The sequence below is a fragment of the Salmo trutta genome, chromosome 36, assembly GCF_901001165.1.
Source record: "Salmo trutta chromosome 36, fSalTru1.1, whole genome shotgun sequence".
NCBI classification, from domain to species: domain Eukaryota; kingdom Metazoa; phylum Chordata; class Actinopteri; order Salmoniformes; family Salmonidae; genus Salmo; species Salmo trutta.
In genome coordinates this window covers 13,409,411-13,436,667 of record NC_042992.1, presented here as the reverse complement: position 1 = coordinate 13,436,667, position 27,257 = coordinate 13,409,411, and the positions used below count along the sequence as shown (strand labels likewise).

At 41.8% G+C, this 27,257-nt stretch overlaps 1 protein-coding gene across 1 annotated transcript in view; it reads left to right on the top strand.

Moving 5' to 3' along the window:
- LOC115175469 (juxtaposed with another zinc finger protein 1) overlaps nucleotides 1–27,257 on the top strand; it is a 36,657-nt gene that overhangs the window by 3,800 nt on the left and 5,600 nt on the right. The window contains exon 2 of the mRNA XM_029734706.1: nucleotides 17,175–17,247. Coding sequence (XP_029590566.1) covers nucleotides 17,175–17,247 — 73 coding nt within the window. The remainder of the gene's footprint in view (nucleotides 1–17,174; nucleotides 17,248–27,257) is intronic.

The following is a 27,257-nucleotide window of genomic DNA, read 5'->3' as shown; positions in this document are numbered from 1 at the left end:
ATTGAGATTTTCCCCAGGACTCAGACACGTTCAGCTGCAGCAAGTGGGAAGTCCATATTTAGAGATACAACGCTGCCCTCTAGAGTCAGAGAATCTAATAGTATGCTGTTCATCATCCGCTGGAACTCCAGGACCATTGGTAGAGTTTATTCAGTGGCATCATGCAAGGTTGTGTTGCAGTATTTTGAAAAGGAACTCCATCATCAATATTAACGGTGCCTCCTCTAAAGAATTCTTGCTTTCAAAGTGCCATCCCACCATAGACATGAAGTCTATGGGAGAAATGATCAGACGTTCAGGGTCCCTAAGGACTCTGTGTATACCTGCGTGTGTGGGGGAGTGTTTCTGAGATTACTGTTTGTCCTGTATGTAGGCTACATCTATGATCGTGTCTCTAAGTTAGATAGGTCTTTCTGTCTGTCCCTCTCTCTCTCTGTGAAGTCAGAGAAAAGGAATGTAGTGATGTCATCCTTGTCTAGCTGTGTGCCAGACTACCAGTGTTCTGTTGTCTTTACCTGAACAAGTAGATACCTGCCTCTCACCTAAAACCACCACTTCCCCTCTCCCACCAGTTTTACCTTGTTACAATACTGTATATAGACATAATGACATTTGAAATGTCTCTATTCCTTTGCAACTTTTTTGAGTGTAATGTTTAAAAAATATATATATATATATTTCACTTGCTTTGGCAATGTAAACATATGTTTCCCATGCCAATAAAGCCCTTTGAATTGAATTGAGAGGGGGGGAAGAGTGTGAGGGAGAGGGGAACAGAGAAAGAGAAGCATACACCACATATAAATAGTGCTTCCCAAAGTGTTGCCAGTACAACTGTTCTCAGCTCCTGCTGTATGTTGTAAGCTAAGCTTGTGTATCCGAGATTCTGCTACTATAATGTAATGATGGTGTAGGTCCTGCATATCCACCTGTGTCCAGAAGGTGTCAGTATAGCACCTTTTGTTTTCTCTCACTGTTCTGTTGAGCTCTTACTGACTATGGCATCATTTGCTGTTTCTGTTCACAACGTTGGAGTGTTTCTCTGTTCAGGGGCTTCCTTTTCTGTGTTGTGTTTTTTTTCTCAACTACATTTTTGGAGTATGCCTATGTGGTCTTGTGTGATTACGTATTGTGTGTAGGATGTGAAAGCAATGACTCCTCCACAGCATAGTTTACTAAACCAGTCATGTACATTTAGTCATGTTAACCTAGTCAGTGTCAGATTAGTGATTTAATCCAGGACATGAAGGGTGCACTGTATAAGTATTTGAACAGGGTCCATGTTTGTGTTTGTTGATGCCTGGTGTGTTGATTAACAATTCCTCTCTCCTTCAATGCTGAGGTGGGACACTACACGGAAGGAGTCTGTGTCCTTGTGTGTGAGTGGGTTCGTTTTTCTATCATTCTGGGGACCTAAAATCCCCTTATTCCCCACAAGGATAGTAAAACATGGAAAATTATGAGGACAAAGGCTATTTTAAGCTTAGGAGTTAGTGTTAGGATTACAATTAGGGTAAGTGGTTATGGTAAGGGGGTAGAATAACGTAGAATAACGTGTGTGTGTGTGTGTCTTTGTATGTGTATGCTCCAAATTACCTGTCTGGGTGTAAAGAGGCAATTAGTGTGTCCAAGAATGGAAAATACACCACCACCCCGATACATATACAGTGAGGGAAAAAAGTATTTGATCCCCTGCTGATTTTGTACATTTGCCCACTTACAAAGAAATTATCAGTCTATAATTTTATTGGTAGGTTTATATGAACAGTGAGAGACAGAATAACAACAAAAAAATCAAGAAAAACGCATGTCAAAAATGTTATAAATTGATTTGCATTTTAATGAAGGAAATAAGTATTTGACCCCTCTGCAAAACATGACTTAGTACTTGGTGGCAAAACCCTTGTTGGCAATCACAGAGGTCAGACGTTTCTTGTAGTTGGCCACCAGGTTTGCACACATCTCAGGAGGGATTTTGTCCCACTCCTCTTTGCAGATCTTCTCCAAGTCATTAAGGTTTTGAGGCTGACGTTTGGCAACTCAAACTTTCAGCTCCCTCCACAGATTTTCTATGGGATTAAGGTCTGGAGACTGGCTAGGCCACTCCAGGACCTTAATGTGCTTCTTCTTGAGCCACTCCTTTGTTGCCTTGGCCGTGTGTTTTGGGTCATTGTCATGCTGGAATACCCATCCACGACCCATTTTCAATGCCCTGGCTGAGGGAAGGAGGTTCTCACCCAAGATTTGACGGTACATGGCCCCATCCATCGTCCCTTTGATGCGGTGAAGTTGTCCTGTCCTCTAAGCAGAAAAACACCCCAAAGCATAATGTTTCCACCTCCATGTTTGACGGTGGAGATGGTGTTCTTGGGGTCATAGGCAGCATTCCTCCTCCTCCAAACACGGCGAGTTGAGTTGATGCCAAAGAACTCCATTTTGGTCTCATCTGACCACAACACTTTCACCAGTTGTCCTCTGAATCATTCAGGTGTTCATTGGCAAACTTCAGACGGGCATGTATATCTGCTTTCTTGAGCAGGGGGGCCTTGCGGGCGCTGCAGGATTTCAGTCCTCCACGGCGTAGTGTGTTACCAATTGTTTTCTTGGTGACTATGGTCCCAGCTGCCTTGAGATCATTGACAAGATCCTCCCATGTAGTTCTGGGCTGATTCCTCACCGTTCTCATGAGCATTGCATTTCCACGAGGTGAGATCTTGCATGGAGCCCCAGGCCGAGGGATATTGACAGTTCTTTTGTGTTTCTTCCATTTGCGAATAATCGTACCAAATGTTGTCACCTTCTCACCAAGCTGCTTGGCGATGGTCTTGTAGCCCATTCCAGCCTTGTGTAGGTCTACAATCTTGTCCCTGACATCCTTGGAGAGCTCTTTGGTCTTGGCCATGGTGGAGAGTTTGGAATCTGATTGATTGATTGCTTCTGTGGACAGGTGTCTTTTATACAGGTAACAAGCTGAGATTAGGAGCACTCCCTTTAAGAGTCTGCTCCTAATCTCAGCTCGTTACCTGTATAAAAGATACCTGGGAGCCAGAAATCTTTCTGATTTGAGAGGGGGTCAAATACTTATTTCCCTCATTAAAATGCAAATCAATTTATAACATTTTTGACATGCGTTTTTCTCGATATTTTTTATGTTATTCTGTCTCTCACTGTTCAAATAAACCTAACATAAAAATTATAGACTGATCATTTCTTTGTCAGTGGGCAAACATACAAAATCAGCAGGGGATCAAATCCTTTTTTCCCCCACTGTACATACACACTCACACCATCGGAAGTCGCAGGGCTGGAGCGCCTCACCATGCACTGGGAAGTCTAATTATAGAGGGATGTACCCCCCCTCTCCCCTCCCTCTCTTTCCCCACTCTCCTCGTTTTTCTCTCTTCCCTCTCTCCATCCGGTGACCTGCTGTTTCAGAAACACATTAAAACACTCTCTGTGGCTTAATTAGCAGTCTGGAAAACAAGACCCGCATTCTTGGCCTACTTTGACACACCCGCTAGACACACACACACACACACACACACACACACACACACACACACACACACACACACACACACTGGTGGAAGATGGCGCCGACAGACATGGCAGCTCTGCTTTTGCTCCTTAGCAACTTTGCAGTATTTAGTTTTTTGGTGTGTTATTTCTTACACTATTAGCCCTGAACGTTTTTTACAAGCATTTCACCCGCAATAACATCTGCTAATTATGTGTATGTGACCAATAAGATTTGATTTGGTGTGGCCTTATCTTTGACCAGTAGGAGGCAGTAGTGGACTGTTGGTCAGAAAAGCAATGTTGTGTTGAAATGAGAAGAGTTCTGTTTGATGTGTAGCTGATTTTAATGACAGGAATGCTAATTTGGAGTATATTTATGACTCCCTTGTGCTCCCAACTTACTGGTCTTATACACAGTCAGGTACAGACACCCATATAGACACACACAAATACACACGCTCACACACACTGTCTTTAGGGGAGAACTAGACCAGTGTGACAGCTATGATACAAAATATTAGTTATGATAGAACCAACAGACCTGTGTGTGTGTGTATGTGTGCGTGCATTCGCCCTAAGTGTGTACCCCTTCTTGTTACAGTGGTGGTATCAAGAGTGTAGTTGCTTCCTGTCCTGCTAGGTGAACGGAAGCCATAAAGTTGGAACATTTATTGCTCTCCCGCTCAGCACCTGGTTTACATAATCCCCTCCTCAAGCTATTGGTAAGCATTGTTCTAGGCTAGCTACATGTTAACCGTAATTAAACATACTGCAGTATATCGTTAGCGTTGGGGAGCTTGACACAAAGATGGCGAACAAATGCATATAGTTAAGTCAGGCCATTTACCTTTGCAAGGTCTCTTTTAAAAATGTGCCCTGTATATACAACATAAATATACACATTATACCCAAATATATATATTCAGTTGAAGTCGGAAGTTTACATTCACCTTAGCCAAATACATTTAAACTCAATTTTTCACAATTCCTGACATTTAATCCTTGTAAAAATTCCCTGTCTTTGGTCAGTGAATGTGAAATATCAGAATAATAGTAGAGAGAATGATTTATTTCAGCTTTTATTTCTTTCATCACATTCCCAGTGGGTCAGAAGTTTACATACACTCAATTAGTATTTGTAGCATTGCCTTTAAATTGTTTTACTTGGGTCAAACATTAAGGGTAGCATTCCACCAGCTTCCCACCATAAGTTGGTGAATTTTGGCCCATTCCTCCTGACAGAGCTGGTGTAACGGAGTCAGGTTTGTAGGCCTCCTTGCTCGCACACGCTTTTTTAGTTCTGCCCACAAATTTTTAATAGGAATGAGGTCCGGGCTTTGTGATGGGCCACTCCAATACCTTGACTTTGTTGTCCTTAAGCCATTTTGCCACAACTTTGGAAGTATGCTTGGGGTCATTGTCCATTTGGAAGACCCATTTGCGACCAAGCTTTAACATCCTGACTGATGTCTTGAGATGTTGCTTCAATATATCCACATAATTTTCCAACCTCAAGATGCCATCTATTTTGTGAAGTGCACCAGTCCCTCCTGCAGCAAAGCACCCCCACAACATGATGCTGCTGCCACCCCCGTGCTTCACGGTTGGGATGGTGTTCTTCGGCTTGCAAGCCTCCCCCTTTTTCCTCCAAACATAACGATGGTCATTATGGCCAAACAGTTCTATTTTTGTTTCATCAAACCAGAGGACATTTCTCCAAAAAGTACGATCTTTGTCCCCATGTTTAGTAGCAAATTGTTGTCTGGCTCTTTTATGGTGATTTTATAGCAGTGGCTTCTTCCTTGCTGAGAGACCTTTCAGGTTATGTCGATATAGGACACGCTTTACTGTGGATATAGATACTTTTGTACCTGTTTCCTCCAGTCCTTTGCTGTTGTTCTGGGATTGATTTGCACTTTTCGCACCAAAGTACGTTCATCTCTAGGAGACAGAACGCGTCTCTTTCCTGAGCGGTATGACGGCTGCATGGTCCCATGGTGTTTATACTTGCGTACTATTGTTAGTACAGATGAACGTGGTACCTTCAGGTGTTTGGTTCATCCTTGGGAACAATTTCCAGACTTGTGGAGGTCTCCTATTTTTTTCTGAGGTCTTGGATGATTTCTTTTGATTTTCCCATGATGTCAAGCAAAGAGGCACTGAGTTTGAAGGTAGGCCTTGAAATACATCCACAGGTACAACTTCAATTGACTCAAATGATGTCAATGAGGCTATCAGAAGCTTCTAAAGCCATGACATCATTTTCTGGAATTCTCCAAGCTGTTTAAAGGCACAGTCAACTTAGTGTATGTACACTTCTGACCCACTGGAATTGTGATTAAGTGAAATAATCGGTCTGTAAACGATTTTTGGAAAAATGACTTGTGTCATGCACAAAGTAGATGTCCTAACATCTTGCCAAAACTATAGTTTGTTAACAAGAAATTTGTGGAGTGGTTGAAAAACGAGTTTTAATGACTCCAACCTAATTGTATGTAAACTTCCGAATTCAACTGTACGTATGCTAGCTAAATGCTAACCATACTGAAACATAAACATTTTAGTCATTTAGCAGACATTCTTATCCAGAGCGACTTACAGGAGCAATTAGGGTTAAGTGTCTGTTGTATGCTAGCTACATGCTAACCATACTGAAACATCAAATCAAATTTTATTAGTCACAGACGCCGAATGAAATGAAATCAAATGCTTACTTACGAGCCCTGAACCAACAATGCAGTTTAAATAAATATGGATAACAATAAGAAATGAAACTAACAAGTAATTAAAGAGCAGCTGTAAAATAACAATAGCGAGACTATTTACCGGGGGGTACCGGTACAGAGTCAATGTACGGGTTATTAAAGTGACTATGCATAGATAATAAAAAAGAGACAGCAGCAGCAAAAAAGAGAGAGGGGGGCAATGCAAATAGTCTGGGTAGCCATTTGATTAGATGTTCAGGAGTCTTATGGTTTGGGGGTAGAAGCCTATTGGACCTAGACTTGGCGCTCCGGTACCGCTTGCCATGCGGTAGCAGAGAGAACAGTCTTTGACAATTTTTAGGGCTTTCCTCTGACACTGCCTGATATAGAGGTTCTGGATGGCAGGAAGCTTGGCCCCAGTGATGTACTGGGCCGTTCGCAGTACCCTCTGTAGTGCCTTGCGTTCGGAGGCCGAGCAGTTGGTAGTTTGTTGGTGATGTGGACAGCAAGGAACTTGAAGCTCTCAACCTGCTCCACTGCAGCCCCGTCGATGAGAATGGGGGCATGCTCGGTCCTCTTTTTCCTGTAGTCCACAATCATCTCCTTTGTCTTGATCACGTTGAGGGAGAGGTTGTTGTCCTGGCACCACACGGCCAGGTCTCTGACCTCCTCCCTATAGGCTGTCCCGTCATTGTCGGTGATCAGGCCTACCACTGTTGTGTCATCGGCAAACTTACTGATGATGTTGGAGTCGTGCCTGGCTGTGCAGTCATGAGGGAACAGGGAGTACAGGAGGGGACTGAGCACGCACCCGAGGGGCCCCTGTGTTGAGGATCAGCGTGGCGGATGTATTGTTACCTACCCTTACCACCTGGGGGCGGCCTGTCAAGAAGTCCAGGATCCGGTTGCAGAGGGAGGTGTTTAGTCCCAGCGTCCTTAGCTTCGTGATGAGCTTTGAGGGCACTACGGTGTTGAACGCTGAGCTGTAGTCAATGAATAGCATTCTCACATAGGTGTTACTTTTGTCCAGGTAGGAAAGGGCAGTGTGGAGTGCAATAGAGATTGCATCATCTGTGGATCTATTGGGGCGGTATGCAAATTGGAGTGGGTCTAGGGTTTCTGGGATAATGGTCTTGATGTGAGCCATGTTCAGCCTTTCAAAACACTTCATGGCTACAGACGTGAGTGCTACGGGTCGGTAGTCATTTAGGCAGGTTACCTTACTGTTCTTGGGCACAGGCACTATGTTGGTCTGCTTGAAACATGTTGGTATTACAGACTCGGACAGGGAGAGGTTGAAAATATCAGTGAAGACACTTCCCAGTTGGTCAGCACATGTTCGCAGTACACGTCCTGGTAATCCGCCTGGCCCTGCGGCCTTGTGAATGTTGACCTGTTTAAAGGTCTTACTCACATCGGCTGCGGAGAGCGTGATCACAAAGTCTTCCGGAAGAGCTGGTGCTCTCATGCATGTTTCAGTGTTATTCGTCTCGAAACGAGCATAGAAGTAGTTTAACTCGTCTGGTAGGCTCGTGTCACTGGGCAGCTCTTGGCTGTGCTTCCCTTGGTAGTCTGTAATGGTTTGCAAACCCTGCCACATCTGAGCCAGTGTAGTACGATTCGAACTTAGTCCTGTATTGAAGCTTTGCCTATTTGATGGTTTGTCAGAGGGCATAGCGGGATTTCTTATAAGCCTCCGGGATAGAGTTCCGCTCCTTGAAAGCGGCAGCACTAGCCTTAACTCAGTGCGGATGTATTTGCTGTAATCCATGGCTTCTGGTTGGGGTATGTACGTACGGTCACTGTGGGTACGACGTCATCGATGCACTTATTGATGAAGCCAATGACTGACTGATGTGGTGTACTCCTCAATGCCGTCGGAAGAATCCTGGAACATATTCCAGTCTGTGCTAGCAAAACAGTCCTGTAGCTTAGCATCTGCTTCATCTGACCACTTTTTTTTATTGATCTAGTCACTGGTGCTTCCTGCTTAAAATGTTTGCTTGTAAGCAGGAATCGGAAGGATAGAATTATGGTCAGATTTGCCAAATGGAGTGCAAGGGAGAGCTTGTATGCGTCTCTGTGTGTGGAGTAAAGATGGTCCAGTGTTGGGGTTTTTTTCTTCTTTTTTTCCCCCCTCTGGTTGCACATTTAACATGCTGATAGAAATTCATTAAAACGGATTTAAGTTTCCCTGCATTACAAATAACACTCCCTCTGGGTGAGCATTTTCTTGTTTGCTTATGGCGGAATACAGCTCATTCAATGCTGTCTTAGTGCCAGTCTCTGATTGTGGTGGTATGTAGACATTTACAAAAAATACAGATAAACTCTCTAGGTAGATAGGGTGGTCTACAGCTTTTCATGAGATTCTCTACCTCAGGCGAGTAATAGCTCGAGACTTCCTTAGATATCGTGCACCAGCTGTTATTTACAAAGATTCATAGTCCGCCGCCCCGTGTCTTACCAGAAGCCGCTGTTCTATCCTGCCGGTACATCGTATAACCAGCCAGCTGTATGTTGATAGTGTCGTTGTTCAGCCACGACTCCGTGAAGCATAAGCTATTACAGTTTTGAATGTCCCGTTGGTAGTTTAATCTTGCGCGTAGGTCATCTATTTTATTCTCCAAAGATTGCACGTTCGCTAACTAAATGGAGGGAAGTGGGGATTTATTCGATCGCCTATGAATTCTCAGAAGGCAGCCCGCCCTTTGTCCCCTTTTTCTCCGCCTCCTCTTCACGCAAATCACGGGGATATGGGCCTGTTCCCGAGAAAGCAGTATATCGTTCGCATCGGGCTCGTCAGACTCTTTAATGGAAAAGTAGGATTCTACCAGTCCATGGTGAGTAACAGCAGTCCTGTTGTCCAGAAGTTATTTTCAGTCATAAGAGACGGTAGCGGTAACATTATGTACCAAATAGGTAACATGCTACAGTATGTGGTTGGCATTGGGGAGCTCAGTGTTTCCTCTGCAGTCATTTTATCTGTGGCACTGCGCCACGGCAAAAATAATTGCCTCCACGGCATTAAAATATGTAACTTAAAAAAATATTTCTGTTGAAGCGTACTTAGAAGATGCAAGAACAGTCCACATTTACTTTTCCTCTGCAAACAAAATAAGTAATGAATAGAAAAATCTGACTACCCCATATTAGACAAGTTTATATATTTACCTAGTCGGCTTGGTGTTGTGTGTTCTACAGCCAAGTCGTGTGTTACAAGTCGGTATTCGATGTCCATCCATGTCTGAGGACATCGGGAGATGACGTGGAAACCAGCCACATGAGGCAACAGTAAGCGCTGTTACCTTCAAGTAGGTTTCGGTTTTCCGAGAGTGTTGTGGATGGGTGTAAGCATCTGCCTCTTCCAAAGGTTGCAAGTTCGAATCCAGCAATAGAAAGTTGGTTTTCAGATTTTTGTTTTAGGCCTATCCCAAATCTTAACTCTTACCTTAACCATTCGAGTTAATGCCTAACCTTAACCTTAAAACACTTAGAAATGTAATGTTTGCAACAACTTCGAAATGTGATGTTTGAGAAACATGGATGAACGTCTAAATCTGACGTGAGACTGTGAGAGCTAGTTGATGTTCTATGAGAGATAAATATTCCTCTTGAGGCGCATTCAAGTTACGAGTGCAATAGGGAGGGAAACCTGCATTCTGACAAGTCAATGCACAACAATTCTTGCAATCGCAGGGAAAGCAGCAGTTTTAATGGCCTTTGTTAAAATGGGGGAACTTTTTCAACCCAGACTTTTTAGCAGCGGCATGGTTAAGCATGTTACTGCTCTGCAATACACCGTTAGTGAACATGGGAGAGTGGGGCTAAATATAACACGGATCAATTGTAGGTAATTAGTAACTTGCCAGGTAATTAGTCAAATGCCACCCTACCTCAAAATATTTTTGGGTTATGTAATAAAAAATTGTGATGAGAATTAGGACATTTTTAGAGTAGTGGCAACCAGGGAAAATCGAATAAAATGTTATTTGTCACATGCGCCGAATACAACAGGTGTAGACCTTACCTTGAAATGCTTACTTAAATTCCCTTAACCAACAATGCAGTTCAAGAAATGGAGTTAAGAATTTTTTTTTTTTAATTTGGAGTATATTTGTGTGGGGGTGGGGTATGGTGACATTAAGTGGTTTCTGTGAGAAGTAAAGGCAGGTGGTGTGTTACCCCCAGTGGCGGTTTACCCCAAGTTACCCCAACAGTTAAGTCTACATTATATTCACTGTGTTTGCGCACATTTTTTGGGACATATAATTAATCAATAGGATGCTAACTATACTGAACAAGAATATAAACGCAACATGTAAAGTGTTTGTTCCATGTTTCATGAGCTGAAATAAAAGATCCCAGAAATGTTCCATATGCACAAAAAGCTTATTTCTCTCAAATTTTATGCACAAATTTGTTTACATCCCTGTTAGTGAGCATTTCTCCTTTGTCAAAATAATCCATCCACTTGACAGGTGTGGCATACCAAGAAGCTGATTAAATAGCATGATCATTACACAGGTGCACCTTGTGCTGGAGACAATAAAAGGCCATTATAAAATATGCAGTTTTGTCACACAACACAATGTCATAGATGTCTCAAGTTTTGAGGGAGTGTGCATTTGGCATGCTGACTGCGGGAATGTCCACCAGAGCTGTTGCCAGAAAATTGAATGATAATTTCTCTACCATAAGCCTCATCCAGTGTCGTTTTTGAAAATTTGGCAGTACGTCCAACTGGCCTCAATCGCAGACCATGTGTAACCACGCCAGGTCCTCCACATCTGGCTTCTTCACCTGCGGGACCATCTGAGACCAGCCACCCGGACAGCTGATGAAACTGATGAGTATGTCTGTAAGAAAGCCCTTTTGTGGGGGAAAACTCATTCTCATTGGCTGGGCCTGGCTTTTTGTCCTTTTAAAAAGTCACCAGCCTCTCTCTCTCATACACACACACATTCAGTCCTCTCTCTCTGAGAGTGTATGTAGGCTAAGTTAAGTGTTCTGGTTTCTGGATCTCAGCAACAGGTAGAATGATTAAAGTAGGGCAGTAAAAACCTAATTAAGACCACCTCAGTGGACCACCTCATATGTGTGAGAGAGAGAGGAAATGCAAGATAGAATGCATTCATTCTTAATTATGAGGTGTGAAAGTCTGAAGCCAAAGTGCTGCCAAGACCAAACACACACACACACACACACACACACACACACACACACACACACACACACACACACACGACTGTTAAATATGGCACAGAGATCATCTAGCTCTGGTCTGTAATGGCTTTGGATGTAGTACATCTGTGATCCATTATACGCGCAACCATAATTACATACACACATTCATTACTTTTGTGCCTTATAGCAAACAGGATGCATGTTTTGAAATATCCTTCTTTTCACTCTGTCATTTATGTTAGTATTGTGGAGTAACTAAAATGTTGTTGATCCATCCACAGTTATCTCCTATCACAGCCATTAAACTCTGTAACTGTTTTAAAACCACCATTGGCTTTATGGTGAAATCCCTGAGTGGTTTCCTTTCTCTCCGGCAACTCATTTAGTAAGGGTGCCTGTATATTTGTAGTGACTGGGTGTATTGATACGCCATCAAAGTGTACAATTAATAACTGCACCATGCTCAAATGCATAGTCAATGTCTGCTCTTTTTCTTCTTCTTCTTGCCCATCTACCAATTGGTGCCCTTCTTTGCGAACATGAGGAAAATCTCCCTGGTCTTTGTGGTTGAATCTGTGCTTGAAATTCACTGCTTAATTTAGGGACCTTACAGATTAGGTGTGGGGTACAGAGATGGGGTAGTCAATTAAAAATCATGTTAAACACAGTTATTGTGAGTCCATGCAACTTATGTGATTTATTAGGCACATTTGTACTCCTGACCTTATTTAGGCTTGCCATAACAAAATATTTGAATACTTATTGACTCAATACATTTCAGCTTTTCATTTTTATTAATTTGTTAACATTTCTAAAAACATTCCACAAAATCTAAATGTAAACAATTTAAAGTAAGACCGTAACACAATAAAATGTGGAAAAAGTCAAGGGGTGTGAAGACTTTCTGAAGGCACTGTATTACTTGTAAGTTATATACAATTGGAATGTTCCTCAGGCTATGTTAACCTTATACATATCTAGCAGTAATATTTGGAGTTTCTCCCTCACTCAGAATAATTATTTGTCATTAGTAAATGCACAGAAGTTGGGAATTGATTGAGATATTTTCTTATTTAATTTGGAAGTATTTCTCACAGTAGAGGAAAAGGTGCCTCTCTGTCTCTACCTCCCCTGTCATACAGTGACTACATAGACACTTTTGGGTTGCCATTACGTCTACCTTTTTTCTATTGCCAATTGGTAGACGCTGAGTCTGTATTTGGTCAGGACCTGTCTTTATTTACTATCTCTGACAGAGTAAAGATATTCTGCCAATTTGTATTATCTTTTGAGGGACATAGCAATTTCGTTTATTCTGTGATTTTGTTTAATTTCCCAATTTGTCAAATAGGAGGTTTTCATTTCTATAACAATATGATTATGGTTGGTTTGTGTGTTTGTATTATCCAATCTGATTCTCAATCTAATTGATTTGTGTGTTTGGATAATACGGTTATTTAGTATTTTTAACAGCTGGCATATGGGACTATTTTCAGGTTTCAGCTCTTGGGTTTCTGTACAGCACTTTGTGACATTGGCTGATGTAAAAAGGGCTTCATAAATACATTTGATTGGGTTTCCAGTGCTTTGAATTGTAAGGATGTTTTGGGGCTTCATTTCAAAATGGTTCCAAAATGTGTGTCCTTTTCTTTATATTAACGATTAAAGGGAATCATCCGAGTTCCGCTCTGCATGCATTATTTAGTACTTTCTTTTGGGTATTTAGGATAATTCTGCAGAATTCTGTATGTAGATTTTCTATTGGGTTTTTCTCCCAATGCTTATAATCATAACTCCAGGTTGGACCCAAAACCGTGCCTCCGTAAAGTTCCAGGTTGGACCCAAAACCGTGCCTCTGTAAAGTGCAATTGGTAAAATTACGCTTGAATATTTAGCACTAGATTTGGATAGGAATATTTATTTCAAAAATATATATTTATATGGAGTAAAAAGCTTTGCAGATTTTTTATTTTTAGTGAATTCACTCCCATACTAAATCCACCAGACGCACTGATTTGTAGTCCCAGGTAGTTGTACCATTTGGGCATGTTCAACCATTTCCTAATTGGAAGGAGTGTCTGTTGCATTGATTCCTGGCCTTTTTTATAGAAAATCACGACTTTGGTTTTCTGAAAGTTAAAGTTGATTGCCCAGTTGATGCTCTATTCCTAAAGAATGTTAAGTTGTTCCTGTTGACCTTACTCTGTTGGTGACAGTAGGACAAGGTCATCTGGTTAGACCTTACTCTGTTGGTGACAGTAGGACAAGGCCATCTGGTTAGACCTTACTCTGTTGGTGACAGTAGGACAAGGTCATCTGGTTAGACCTTACTCTGTTGGTGACAGTAGGACAAGGTCATCTGGTTAGACCTTACTCTGTTGGTGACAGTAGGACAAGGTCATCTGGTTAGACCTTACTCTGTTGGTGACAGTAGGACAAGGTCATCTGCGTAGAGCAGGAATTTGACCTCATCTTTGAGGGGTGTGTCCAACAACAATGCTAGTTGGTTGATGTAAACTTTGAACGGGGTTGGACTTAAATAGATGTTATGATGTCGTATACTTTACCCCCAATGCCGCTTGAGGGTTCTGTAATCTAATCCATCATGTCATATGGAATCAAAAAGCATTCTTAAAATCAACAAAACATGCAACTCCTTTTTTTCTCTCGCTCTCTCATACACACACAATAACATATACATGTATGGAGACTCATCTACACTGTACTGATACTCAGTAACACAATACATTCTAAAAGTTCAACATATGTCATAGTATATGCACGGTAGCACAGTATGTTTGACTCTTGATAAGTGTACATCAGATACATGTAAAGTCAAGCAAGTACACTACACTGCCTAGTTGTGTAGCAGGCGTTTGCAGCGACAGCCCGCAATTTTAAGGATCGCCATTTTGCTTAGGTAATTGCGTTTTTGAGTTGCGTATGTATGTAAGGTAGGCCAAGTAAATTAGGCTGTACACATTCACCACAAGCTATTGCGTTGCATATGTATTCGTCATTTGACTGTATTTCTATTCAATGTAGTGGAATGTCACCCTGTTGACCACATGGTGGCAGTGCTAGTATGCAGTTGTGACTCAGCACACATTCATCACATTGCACACACACACACACACACACACACACGCTGAGCTAGCTTTTGAAGTTTGGACTGGTGGCCTCAGGCAGTGGAAGCTCCCTGCTGCAATGTTACTGAGTTGGCAAATATGCTGGAAAAAGTGTGTGTGTGTGATTATATAGTATATCTATCAACCTCCCTGACATGCAGTGTACACACAGTAGCACCATGTTACACAGAGGGCTATGTAACCAAGAACACTTCATGAAACCAGGGGTTGTAAATTAGATACCCTCTGTTACGGTGGACAGAATATGGGCTTTCTTTACTAATAGTCCACACACACGACATTGGAACAGAGAGACTAGTGTGAGTATCTTAAAGTATCAATCGGACATGAATTTGCACACACACCCATCTCACCTTACTGCATACTGATTTCCTCCACAAATCAAGTCATAAACCCCATATACAAGCACTTTCAGTAAAAAACGGTGTACTGTACTGGATGTTTGATACCATTTCGCCTTCCCTTGCACATCTGATTTACTATGCGGATACATACTGAAAGATTTCAAGACTCCGACGCCAATTCCATATTCGTGATCTACAGTGCTTTCCGAAAGTATTCATACCCCTTGACTTATTCCACATTTTGTTGTGTTACAGCCCAAATTCCAAATGGATTAAAAAAAATAAAAAATCTCACTCATCTACACACAATACCCCACAGTGACAAAGTGAAAACATGTTTTTATCATTTCTTTGCACAAGAGTGTTCAAAGTTGTCATCAAGGCAAAGGGTGGCTATTTAAAGAATCTCAAATATAAAATATATTTTGATTTGTTTAACACATTTTTGGTTACTACATGATTCCATATGTGTTATTTCATAGTTTTGATGTCTTCACTATTATTCTACAATGTAGAAATGAAGAAAGACCATTGGATGAGTAGGTGTGTCCAAACTTGACTGGTACTGTAAGTATTCACACCTCTTTGCCATGACACTCCAAATGTAGCTCAGGTGCATCCTGTTCCCTTTGGTCATCCTGGAGATGTCACTACAACTTGATTGGAGTCCACCTGTGGCCAATTCAATTGTTTGGACATGATTTAGAATGAAACACAACTGTCTATAGAAGGTACTACAGTGCATGTCAGAGCAGAAACTACCATGAAGTCCAAGGAACTGTCCGTAGATCTCTGAGATAGAAGTGTGATGAGGCATATATCTGGGTGAAGGGTATAAAACCATTTCTAGAGTGTTGAATGTTTCTAAGAGCAGTGTTCTCCGTCATTGAGAAATGATGGAACTACCCAGACTCTGCCTAGAGCTGGCTGTCAGACCAAACTGAATAACCAGGCAGAAGGAGGTGACCCAAGAACCCAGTGGCCAGACAGAAGCAACTCCTGAGAAAAAGGCACATGACCGCACACCTGGAATATGCAAAAAATGCATGTGAAAGACTCAGAGCATAAGGCAAAATATTATGTGGTCTGATGAGACAGAAATGTAACTATTTGTCCTGAATGCAAAGCACTATTTCTGGAGAACCAGGCAAAGCTCATCACCTGTCTAACACCATCCCTACCGTGATGCATGGTGGTGGCAGTATCATTCTGTGGGGATGCTTTTCATCAGCAGGGACTGTGAGACTGGGACGGATAGATGGATCAATGAATGGAGTCAAATACAGGCAAGTCCTTGATGAGAACCTACTTCAGAGTGCAAACGACCTTAGACTGGGGTGAAGATTTACATTCCAACAGGACAATGACCCAAAGCATACACTGGAATGGCTTCAGAATAAGAAAGGGAAAGTCATTGAGTGGCCCAGCCAAAGCCCAGACTTGAATCCCGTTGAAAATCTGTGGAAAGACTGTTCACCGTCTTTGCCCATCTAACTTTGAGAAAATCTGCAGGGAAGAATGGGAGAAAATCCTCAAATCCAGATGTGCAAAGCTGATAGACATACCCAAGATAAGTCAAAGCTGATACAGACATACCCAAGACAAGTCAATGCTGATACAGACATACCCAAGACAAGTCAAAGCTGATACAGACATACCCAAGACAAGTCAAAGCTGATAGACATACCCAAGACAAGTCAAAGCTGATAGACATACCCAAGATAAGTCAAAGCTGATACAGACATACCCAAGACAAGTCAATGCTGATACAGACATACCCAAGACAAGTCAAAGCTGATACAGACATACCCAAGACAAGTCAAAGCTGATAGACATACCCAAGACAAGTCAAAGCTGATAGACATACCCAAGATAAGTCAAAGCTGATAGACATACCCAAGACAAGTCAAAGCTGATACAGACATACCCAAGACGATTTAAAGCTGTAATCACCGCCGAAGGTGCTTCTACAAAGTATTGGCTCAGGGGTATGAATACTTATGTAAATGTAGATATTTCTGTATTTCATTTTCAGTAAAGTTTTCTTTGTCATTATTGGGTGTTGTGTGTAGATGGGTGAGAAACACAATTTAATCCATTTTGATTTCCGTCTGTAACACAACAAAATGTCTAAATCAGGGTGTGAGTACTTTCTGAAGGCACTAAATATCCATATGATCTATCTAGATTTATTCTACGGTAACTAAATACCCTACTCTCTTCTTATTTCCTTCTCTCTCTCTCTCTTTCTCTCTCTCTCGCTCTCTTAGACACAGATCCTCGTGTCCTGGAGAAACAGGAGCAACAACAGCCCACCTACCTGGCCCTGAGCTACATTAACAGGTAACATACACACAGGGCAGTGTTGCTCCACTGATGTAGCCGTTTCAACAAAGACTAGCATACTGGGACAGAAGTTTGATCAACATTCCTGGCTTCAGTTCTACCACATCCTTGGTTTTCTTCAGGCTTTTGGTTTGAAAAACATGATTCTGTCTAGTAGCAAATCTGATACGACTTCTTCTGAGGCGTGTATCAGACTTGTGTTTGACCATTGTTTTGCAGTTGTGTTGTGATAGTCTAATTGTCCTGAGTGTGTTATGGTGCTTTTTGTGTTTTTGTGACCGTGCTGGTATGACTGTGAGTGTGTCTTGTTTGTGTTGGGATGACTGATCCCTTCCCAGAGAAACAGTGTTGTCATTAGAAGCACCGAAAACCACAGAAGAAGCGAAACGCTCTCTCTACACAGTTACAGCCTAGCCAAACACAGAAATGAGAATGAGATGTGTGTTTATCCCAAAGCTTCATGTCCAATCTCACACCTCTTAAATCATACTGTGTGTGAGTTAGGGATTTGACGAATGGACAAATGTTCTTAACTTTTAAACTGCCAATGAGGTGAATTCACAATCCTGCATAAATTCTGCATATGACTGCTATGGGGCAATGCAGTTCAATCTACCGCAGTGATGGCTACCTACCTACTGGTCGTCATTAGTTGCCATAGCCACAAAGTCATAAAGCCCACCTATTTCTGAAATGATCTTTTAAAAATGTGATTTTAAACCTAACTCCTAACCTTAACCACACTGCTAACCTTATGCCTAACCTTAACCTTAAATTAAGACCAAAAATATACACTATATATGCAAAAGTATGTGGACACTCCTTCAAATTAGTTGATTCGGCTATTTCAGCCGTACCCGTTGCTGACATGTCTATACAATTGAACACGCAGCCATGCAATCTCCATAGACAAACATTGGCAGAAGAATGGCCGTACTGAAGAGCTCAATGACTTTCTACGTGGCTACGTCATAGGTCGCCACCTTTCCAGCAAGTCATTTCATCAAATGTCTGCCCTGCTAGAGCTGCCCCGGTCAGCTATGCTGTTATTGTGAAGTGGAAACATCTAGGAGCAACAACGGCTCAGCTGCGACGTGGTAGATGTTTTTAAATGTATGTAAATAGTAAAGTTTTTTGTCTGTAATATCTTTTTCGTTATACAGTACCAGTCAGAAGTTTGGACACACCTACTCATTCAAGGGTTTTTATTTTATTTTTTACAACTTTCTACATATTAGAATAATAGTGAAGACATCTAAACTATGAAAAAACACAAATGGAATAATTTATTAACCAAAAAAGCATTAAACAAATAAAACATATATTTTATATTCAAAGTTCTTCAAAGTAGTCACCCTTTGCCTTGATGACAGCTTTGCACACTTGTCATTCTCTCAAACAGCGTCACCTGGAATGATTTCCAAAAGTCTTGAAGGAGTTCCCACATATGCTGAGCACTTGTTGGCTGATTTTCCTTCACTCTGCAGTCTAACTCATCCCAAACCATCTCAATTGGGTTGAGGTCAGGTGATTGTGGAGGCCAGGTCATCTGATGCAGCACTCCATCACTCTCCTTCTTGGTCAAATAGCCCTTACACAGCCTGGAGGTGTGTTGAGTCATTGTCCTGTTGAAAAACAAATGATAGTCCCACTAAGCGCAAACCAGATGGGATGGAGTATCGCTGCAGAATGCTGTGGTAGCCATGCTGGTTAAGTGTTCCTTGAATTCTAAATAAATCACAGACAGCAAAGCACCATCACACCACCTCCTCCATGCTTCACTATGGGAACCACACAAGCGGAGATCTGTTCACCTACTCTGCGTCTCACAAAGACACAGCAGTTGGAACCAAAACTATCAAATTTGGATTCATCAGACCAAAGGACAGATTTCCACTGGTCCAATGTCCAGTGCTCGTGCTTCTTGGCCCAAGCAAATCTCTTCTTCTTATTGGTGTCCTTTTAGTAGTAGTTTCTTAGCAGCAGTTCGACCATGAAGGCCTGATTCACACAGTCTCCTCTGAACAGTTGATGTTGAGATGTGTCTGTTACTTGAACTCTGTGAGTTGCAATCTGAGGTGCAGTAATTGCCAATTTATGAGGCTGGTAACTCTAATGAACTTATCCTCTGCAGCAGAGGTAACTCTGGGTCTTCCTTTCCTGTGGCGGTCCTCATGAGAGCCAGTTTCATCATAACGCTTTATGTTTTTTGCGACTGCACTTGAAAAAACATTCAAAGTTCTTGAAATGTTCTGGATTGACTGACCTTCATGTCTTAAAGTAATGACGGACTGTCGTTTCTCTTTGCTTATTTTGAGCTGATCTTGCCATAATATGGACTTGGTCTTTTACCAAATAGGGCTATCTTCTGTATACCACCCCTACCTTGTCACAACACAACTGATTGGCTCAAACGCGTTAAGAAATTCCACAAATGAACTTTTAGCAAGGCACACCTGCTAGTTGAGAGAATGCCAAGAGTGTGCAAGGCTGTCATCAAGGCAAAGGTTGGCTACTTTGAAGAATCTCAAATATAAAATATATTTTGATTTGTTTAACACGTTTTTGGTTACTACATGATTCCATACATGTTATTTCATAGTTTTAATGTCTTCACTATTATTCTACAATGTAGAAAAAAGCAAAAATAAAGAAAAACCCTTGAATGAGTAGGTGTGTCCAAACTTTTGACTGGTACTGTGTATGCCAAACCCCAGTAAAATTAGCTGTTTTCATTGGTATCGGCTAATCCTAATACATCCTAATAAATTAAATAAAGTCCCAACGAACCATCAAACAGGCAAAGCATCAACAAGGGACTATGATTGAATCCTACTACACTGGCTCCTGAATCCTACTACATTGTCTGACACTCGTTGGATGTGGTAGGGCTTGCAAACTATTACTGATTACAAAGGGAAACCTAACCGCGAGCTGTCCAGTGACGCGACCCTACCAGACGAGCTAAATGCCTTCTATGCTCACTTTGAGGCAAGCAACACTGAACCATGCATGAGAGCACCGGCTGTTCCGGATGACTGAGTAAGACCTTTTAAACAGGTCAACATTCACAAGGCCGCAGGACGAGATGAATTACCAGGACGCGTACTCAGAGCATGCGACTGTACTGACATTTTCAACCTCTCACTGACGGAGTCTGTAATACCTACATGTTTCAAGCAGACCACAATAGTCCCTGTGCCCAAGAATGCCAAGGTAACCTGCCCAAATGACTACCGCCCCGTTGCACTCATGTCTGTAGCCATGAAGTGCTTTTGGAAGGCTGGTCATGGCTCACAACACCACCATCCCAGAAACCCTAGACCCAATACAATTCATATACCACCCCAACAGATCCACAGATGATGCAATCTCCATTGCACTCCACACTGCCCATTCCCACCTGGACAAAAGGAACACCTACGTGAGAATGCTACAACTCACCGTTCAACACCATAGTGCCCTCAAAGCTCATCACTAAGCTAAGGACCCTGGGACTGAACACTTCCCTCTGCAACTAGGTCGTGGACTTCCTGACGGGCCGCCTCCCAGGTGGTAAGGGTAGGCAGCAACACATCTGACACACTGATACTCAACATCGGGGCCCCTCGGGTGTGTGCTTAGTCCCCTCCTGTACTCTCTGTTTACCCACGACTGCATGGCCACACACGACTCCAACACCACCATTGTTTGCTGACGCCATAACGGTGGTAGGCTTGATCACCGCCAACGATGAGACAGCCTACAGGGAGGAGGTCAGACACCTGGTAGTGTGGTGCCAGGACAAAGAACCTCTACCTAAACGTGAGCAAGACAAAGGAGCTGATTGTGGACTACTATAGTGGAGCGGGTCGAGAGCTTCAAGGACCTTGGTGTCCACATCACTAATAAACGATCATGGTCCAAACACACCAAGACAGTTGTGAACAGGGCACGACAACCCCTATTCCCCCTCGAGACTGAAAAGATTTGGCATGGGTCCTCAGATCCTCAAAAAGTTCTACAGCTGCACCATCGAGAGCATCCTGACTGGTTGCATCACCGCTTGGTATGGCAACTGCTCTGCATCAGACCACAAGGCGCTGCAGAGTGTAGTACATCACTGGGACCAAGCTTCCTGCCATCCAGGACCTCTATACCAGGTGGTGTCAGAGGAAGGCCCTAAAAACGGTCAAAGACTCCAGCAACCCTAGTCTTAGAATGTTTCCTCTGCTACCGCACGGCAAGCGGTACTGGAGCGCCAAGTCTAGGTCCAAAAGGCTCCTTAACCTGTTGGGGCTAGGAGGCAGTATTTGCACGGCCGGATAAAAAATGTACCCGATTTAAACTGGTTACTACTCTTGCCCAGAAACGAGAATATGCATATAATTAGTAGATTTGGATAGAAAACACTCTTACGTTTCTAAAACTGTTTGAATGGTGTCTCTGAGTATAACAGAACTCATATGGCAGGCCAAAACCTGAGAAGATTCCATACAGGAAGTGCCCTGTCTGACAATTTGTTCTCCTTCTGTGGCATCTCTATAAAAAATACAGCATCTCTGCTGTAACGTGACATTTTCTAAGGCTTCCATTGGCTCTCAGAAGGCGCCAGAAAGTGGAATGACATCTCTGCAGTCTCTGGGCGAAAAACAGCAGGAGTTTTTGTGAGTGGTCAGGCAGGGAACAATGACACTGGAGTGCGCGTCCACGAGAGGACTCCATGTTTTTCTTTCAGTCTTTGAACGAATACAACGTCGCCCGGTTGAAATATTATCGCTATTTTACGAGAAAAATCGCATAAAAATTGATTTTAAACAGCGTTTGACATGGTTCGAAGTACGGTAATAGAATATTTTGAAATATTTTGTCACGAAATGCGCTCGCGCGTCACCCTTCGGATGCTGACCTGAACGCACGAACAAAACGGAGGTATTTGGATATAACTATGGATTATTTCGAACCAAAACAACATTTGTTGTAGAAGGCCTGGGAGTGCATTCTGACGAAGAACAGCAAAGGTAATCCAATTTTTCTTATAGTAAATCTGAGTTTGGTGAGGGCCAAACTTGGTGGGTGTCAAATTAGCTAGCCGTGATGGCCGGGCTATCTACTCAGAATATTGCAAAATGTGCTTTCGCCGAAAAGCTATTTTAAAATCTGACACCGTGATTGCATAAAGGAGTTCTGTGTCTATAATTCTTAAAATAATTTATGTATTTTGTGAACGTTATTCATGAGTAATTTAGTAAATTCACCGGAAGTTTGTGGTGGGTATGCTAGTTCTGAACATCACATGCCAATGTAAAAAGCTGTTTTTTGATATAAATATGAACTTGATTGAACAAAACATGTATGTATTGTATAACATAATGTCCTAGGAGTGTCATCTGATGAAGATCATCAAAGGTTAGTGCTGCATTTAGCTGTGGTTTTGGTTTTTGTGACATATATGCTTGCTTTGAAAATGGCTGTGTGATTATTTTTGGCAGGGTACTCTCCTGACATAATCTAATGTTTTGTTTTCGCTGTAAAGCCTTTTTGAAATCGGACAGTGTGGTTAGATTAACGAGAGTCTTGTCTTTAAAATGGTGTAAAATAGTCATATGTTTGAGAAATTGAAGTTATAGCATTTATGAGGTATTTGTATTTCGCACCACGCGATTCCACTGGCTGATGACTAGGTGGGACCTCGTTCTTCACATGTTTCTTAAATGTCAAGTTGGAGTCCAAACGACACCAAGATACATGAAGTTAGACACAACTTTCAGATTCTCCCAATTAACTTCTTTGGGATAGGGTGCGGTATTTTGACGTCCGGATGAAAAGCATGCCCAAAGTAAACCGCCTGCTACTCAGGCCCAGAAGCTAGGATATTAATATAATTGGTAGATTTGGATAGAAAACTAAAAAATTTCTGTGAGTACAACAGAACTGAAATGGCAGGCGAAACTCCGAGGACAAACCATCAACAACAAAAAAAAAAGAATTCAGCATACTACTGATTTCAATGCCTGGTACTTTTATAATAGGGCGAAATCGTCCCCGATTGCAGTTCCTAGGGCTTCCACTAGATGTCAATAGTCTTTAGAAAGAATTTCAGGCTGGTTTTTGGAAAAATGAGGGAGAAGTTGTAGTTTTTCTAAGTGGCTCCCATTTTGGCTGTAGTGTTTCCAAGCGCATGGCCGAGAGAGCTCGTTCTTTTTGTTTATCTCCGGTAAAGACAATAACAATTCTCTGTCTTAAATTGTATTGTTTATTTGCGTATTAGGGTACCTAAGGATTGATTATAAACGTTGATTGACTTGTTTGGATAAGTTTATTGGTAACGTTTGGGATTCATTTTGTATGCATTTTGAAGGAGGGAAACCGAGTGGATTATTGACTGAAGCGCGCCAGCTAAACTGAGTTTTTATGGATATAAAGGACTTAATCGAACAAAGGGACTATTTGTAATGTAACTAGGACCTTTTGGAGTGCCAACAGAAGAAGATCTTCAAAGGTAAGGCATATATTATATCGCTATTTCTGACTTTCGTGTCGCAACTCCCTGGTTGAAAATGATTTGTTATGCATTTGTGTGCTGGGCGCTCTCCTCAGATAATCGCATGGTTTGCTTTCGCCATAAAGCCATTTTGAAATCTGACACCTTGGCTGGATTAACAACAAGTTAAGATTTATTTTAATGTATTTCACTTGAAAGTTTAATATTTATAGTAATTTAATTTGAATTTGGCGCTCTGCCATTTCACCGGATGTTGGCCAGGTGGGACGCTACTGTCCCACGTATCCATAATTAACAGGAACAGCTCGTTGGGAAGTAGTCCAGGTAGCCATTTCATTAACTGTTTAGCAGTCTAATGGCTTGGAGGTAGAAGCTTTTAACACGGTTAAGTTTGGATTATCCAACTTTAGGTTTCTAAGACCTTTCCTTCCTCGGGGGCCGCCAAACTATGTATGCTATGATCTTCTCACATCTGAGATATTGCCTCACATGCTGGTCCCAAGCAGGAGCTACTATTCTGAAACCAATTTGCATCACTCTACAAAAAAACCTTTTTGATAACAAACCAAACAGTTACCACCATTGTCATATCATTTCCAAACATAATGTATTTAGTCTGGATAGCTTTAAGCAGAATGCAGATGCAAGCCTTGTCTTTAAGATGCTGCTTGGTCTTGCCCAGCCACCCCTATGCCGGCATATCATGCCCAAGGAAAGCACCTCCAGGATAACAAGGGTAGTAACTAGAGGGGGTTGCATTGTCCCTTTTCGACACAGTAAAATCGGCCAATTGGCCTTCTCTGTTAGAGCTACAATATACTGGAATGCAATGCCCATGGACTTGAGAGGCTGCACTGATTTATTGCACTTTTCAATTTGAATTGAAAACATGGCTAAAATCTATCCAAACATGTACACATGAGTTATCTGTGGTTCCTCATACAGTTGAATTTGGAAGTTTACATACACCTTAGTCAAATACATTTAAACTCAGTTTTTCACAATTCCTGACGTTTAATCCTAGTAGAAATTCCCTGTCTTAGGTCAGTTAGGATCACCACTTTATTTTAAGAATGTGAAATGTCAGAATAATAGTAGAGAGAATGATTTATTTCAGTTTTTATTTCTTTCATCACATTCCCAGTGGGTCAGAAGTTTACATACACTCAATTAGTATTTGGTAGCATTGCCTTTAATTTGTTAAACTTGGGTCAAATGTTTCGGGTAGCATTCCACAAGCTTCCCATAATCAGTTGGGTGAATTTTGGCCCATTCCTCCTGACAGAGCTGGTGTAACGCAGTCAGGTTTGTAGGCCTCCTTGCTCGCACACACTTTTTCAGTTCTGCCCACAAATGTTCTATAGGATTGAAGTCAGGGCTTTGTGATGGCCACTCCAATACCTTGACTTTGTTGTCCTTAAGCCATTTTGCCACAACTTTGGAAGTATGCTTGGGGTCATTGTCCATTTGGAAGACCCATTTGCGACCAAGCTTTAACATCCTGACTGATGTCTTGAGATGTAGCTTCAATATATCCACATCATTTTCCTGCCTCATGAAGCCATCTATTTTGTGAAGTGCACCAGTCCCTCCTGCAGCAAAGCACCCCCACAACATGATGCTGCCACCCCCGTGCTTCACGGTTGGGTTGGTGTTCTTCGGTTTGCAAGCCTCCCCCTTTTTCCTCCTAACATAACGATGGTCATTATGGCCAAACAGTTCTATTTTTGTTTCATCAGACGAGGACATTTCTCCAAAAAGTACAATCTTTGTCCCCATGTGCAGTTGCAAATTGTTGTCTGGCTCTTTTATGCCGATTTTATAGCAGTGGCTTCTTCCTTGCTGAGAGACCTTTCAGGTTATGTCGATATAGGACATGTTTTAATGTGGATATAGATCCTTTTGTACCTGTATCCTCCAGCATCTTCACAAGGTCCTTTGCTGTTGTTCTGGGATTGATTTGCAGTTTTCGCACCAAAGTACGTTCATCTCTAGGAGACAGAACGCATCTCCTTCCTGAGCGGTATGACGGCTGCGTGGTCCCATGGTGTTTATACTTGCGTACTATTGTTTGTACAGATTAACGTGGTACCTTCAGGCGTTTGGAAATTTGTTCCCAAGGATGAACCAGACTGGTGGAGGTCTCCTATTTTTTTCTGAGGTCTTGGCTGATTTCTTTTGATTTTCCCATGATGTCAAGCAAAGAGGCACTAAGTTTGAAGGTAGGCCTTGAAATACATCCACAGGTACAACTTCAATTGACTCAAATGATGTCAATTAGCCTATCAGAAGCTTCTAAAGCCATGACATCATTTTCTGGAATTCTCCAAGCTGTTTAAAGGCACAGTCAACTTAGTGTATGTAAACTTCTGACCCACTGGAATTGTGATACAGTGAATTATAGGTGAAATAATCTGTCTGTAAACAATTGTTGGAAAAATGACTGTTAACAAAACTATAGTTTGTTAACAAGAAATTTGTGGAGTGGTTGAAAACGAGTTTTAATGACTCCAACCTAAGTGTATGTAAACTTCCGACTTCAACTGTATGTAAGATGATAGTGTTGTTGTTGTCGTTAGAATGATGTATTATTGGATATAATGTATTTGTATGTGTATTGTGACTGTGTAATTGTCCTTAGCTGTCCTGGGACTACGGCTGCAAATTAGCTTTTGGCTAACTCCGTCATATTTACATGGATGTTGTGTTATTGTAATATTGCTGTTGATTAATGTGCATTGTCCCCTATAAATAAATAAATACATTTGTGTTGACCTGCTTTTTTAAGCTGCTGCAACTCGCTGTTTATTATTTATGCATAGTCACCACTACCTACATGTACATATTACCTCGACTAACCTGTAACCCCGCACATTGACTCGGTACCGGTATCCCGTGTAAATAGCATCGTTATTGTTATTTTATTGTGTTACATTTTTCTTACTTTAGTTGAATTATTTTCTTAACTATTTTTATACTTAAAAAAAACAGCATTGTTGATTATGGGCTTGTAAGTAAGCATTTCACTGTAAGGTCTACCTGTTGTATTCGGCGCATGTGACAAATAAAATGTGATTTGATTCCTGTTTCAGCATGAAAATGCCCCTGTGCACAAAGCGAGGTCCATACAGAAATGGTTTGTCGAGATCGGTGTGGAAGAACTTGACTGGCCTGCACAGAGCCCTGACCTCAACCCCATCAAACACCTTTGGGATGAATTTGAAGGCCAACAGCGATCCAGGCCTAATCACCCAACATCAGTGCTTGACTTCACTAATGCTCTTGTGGCAAAATGGATGCAAGTCCCTGCAGCACTTTCCTCCTTCAGGCTGTCACAGTTTTTCCACATGGCATCTTGTAGTCTGGTTCTAGATATGCCATTAGGACATTGAAGCTGATATCCTCTACCATTGACAATGGCTGCATATCAATCATTTCTGTAATCAGCGCTGTGATTTTCACTCCGTCCCTTATCGCACTGCTGCCAGCAGCAGGTTGGGTCTCACCGGGCTTTCCTTTCAGC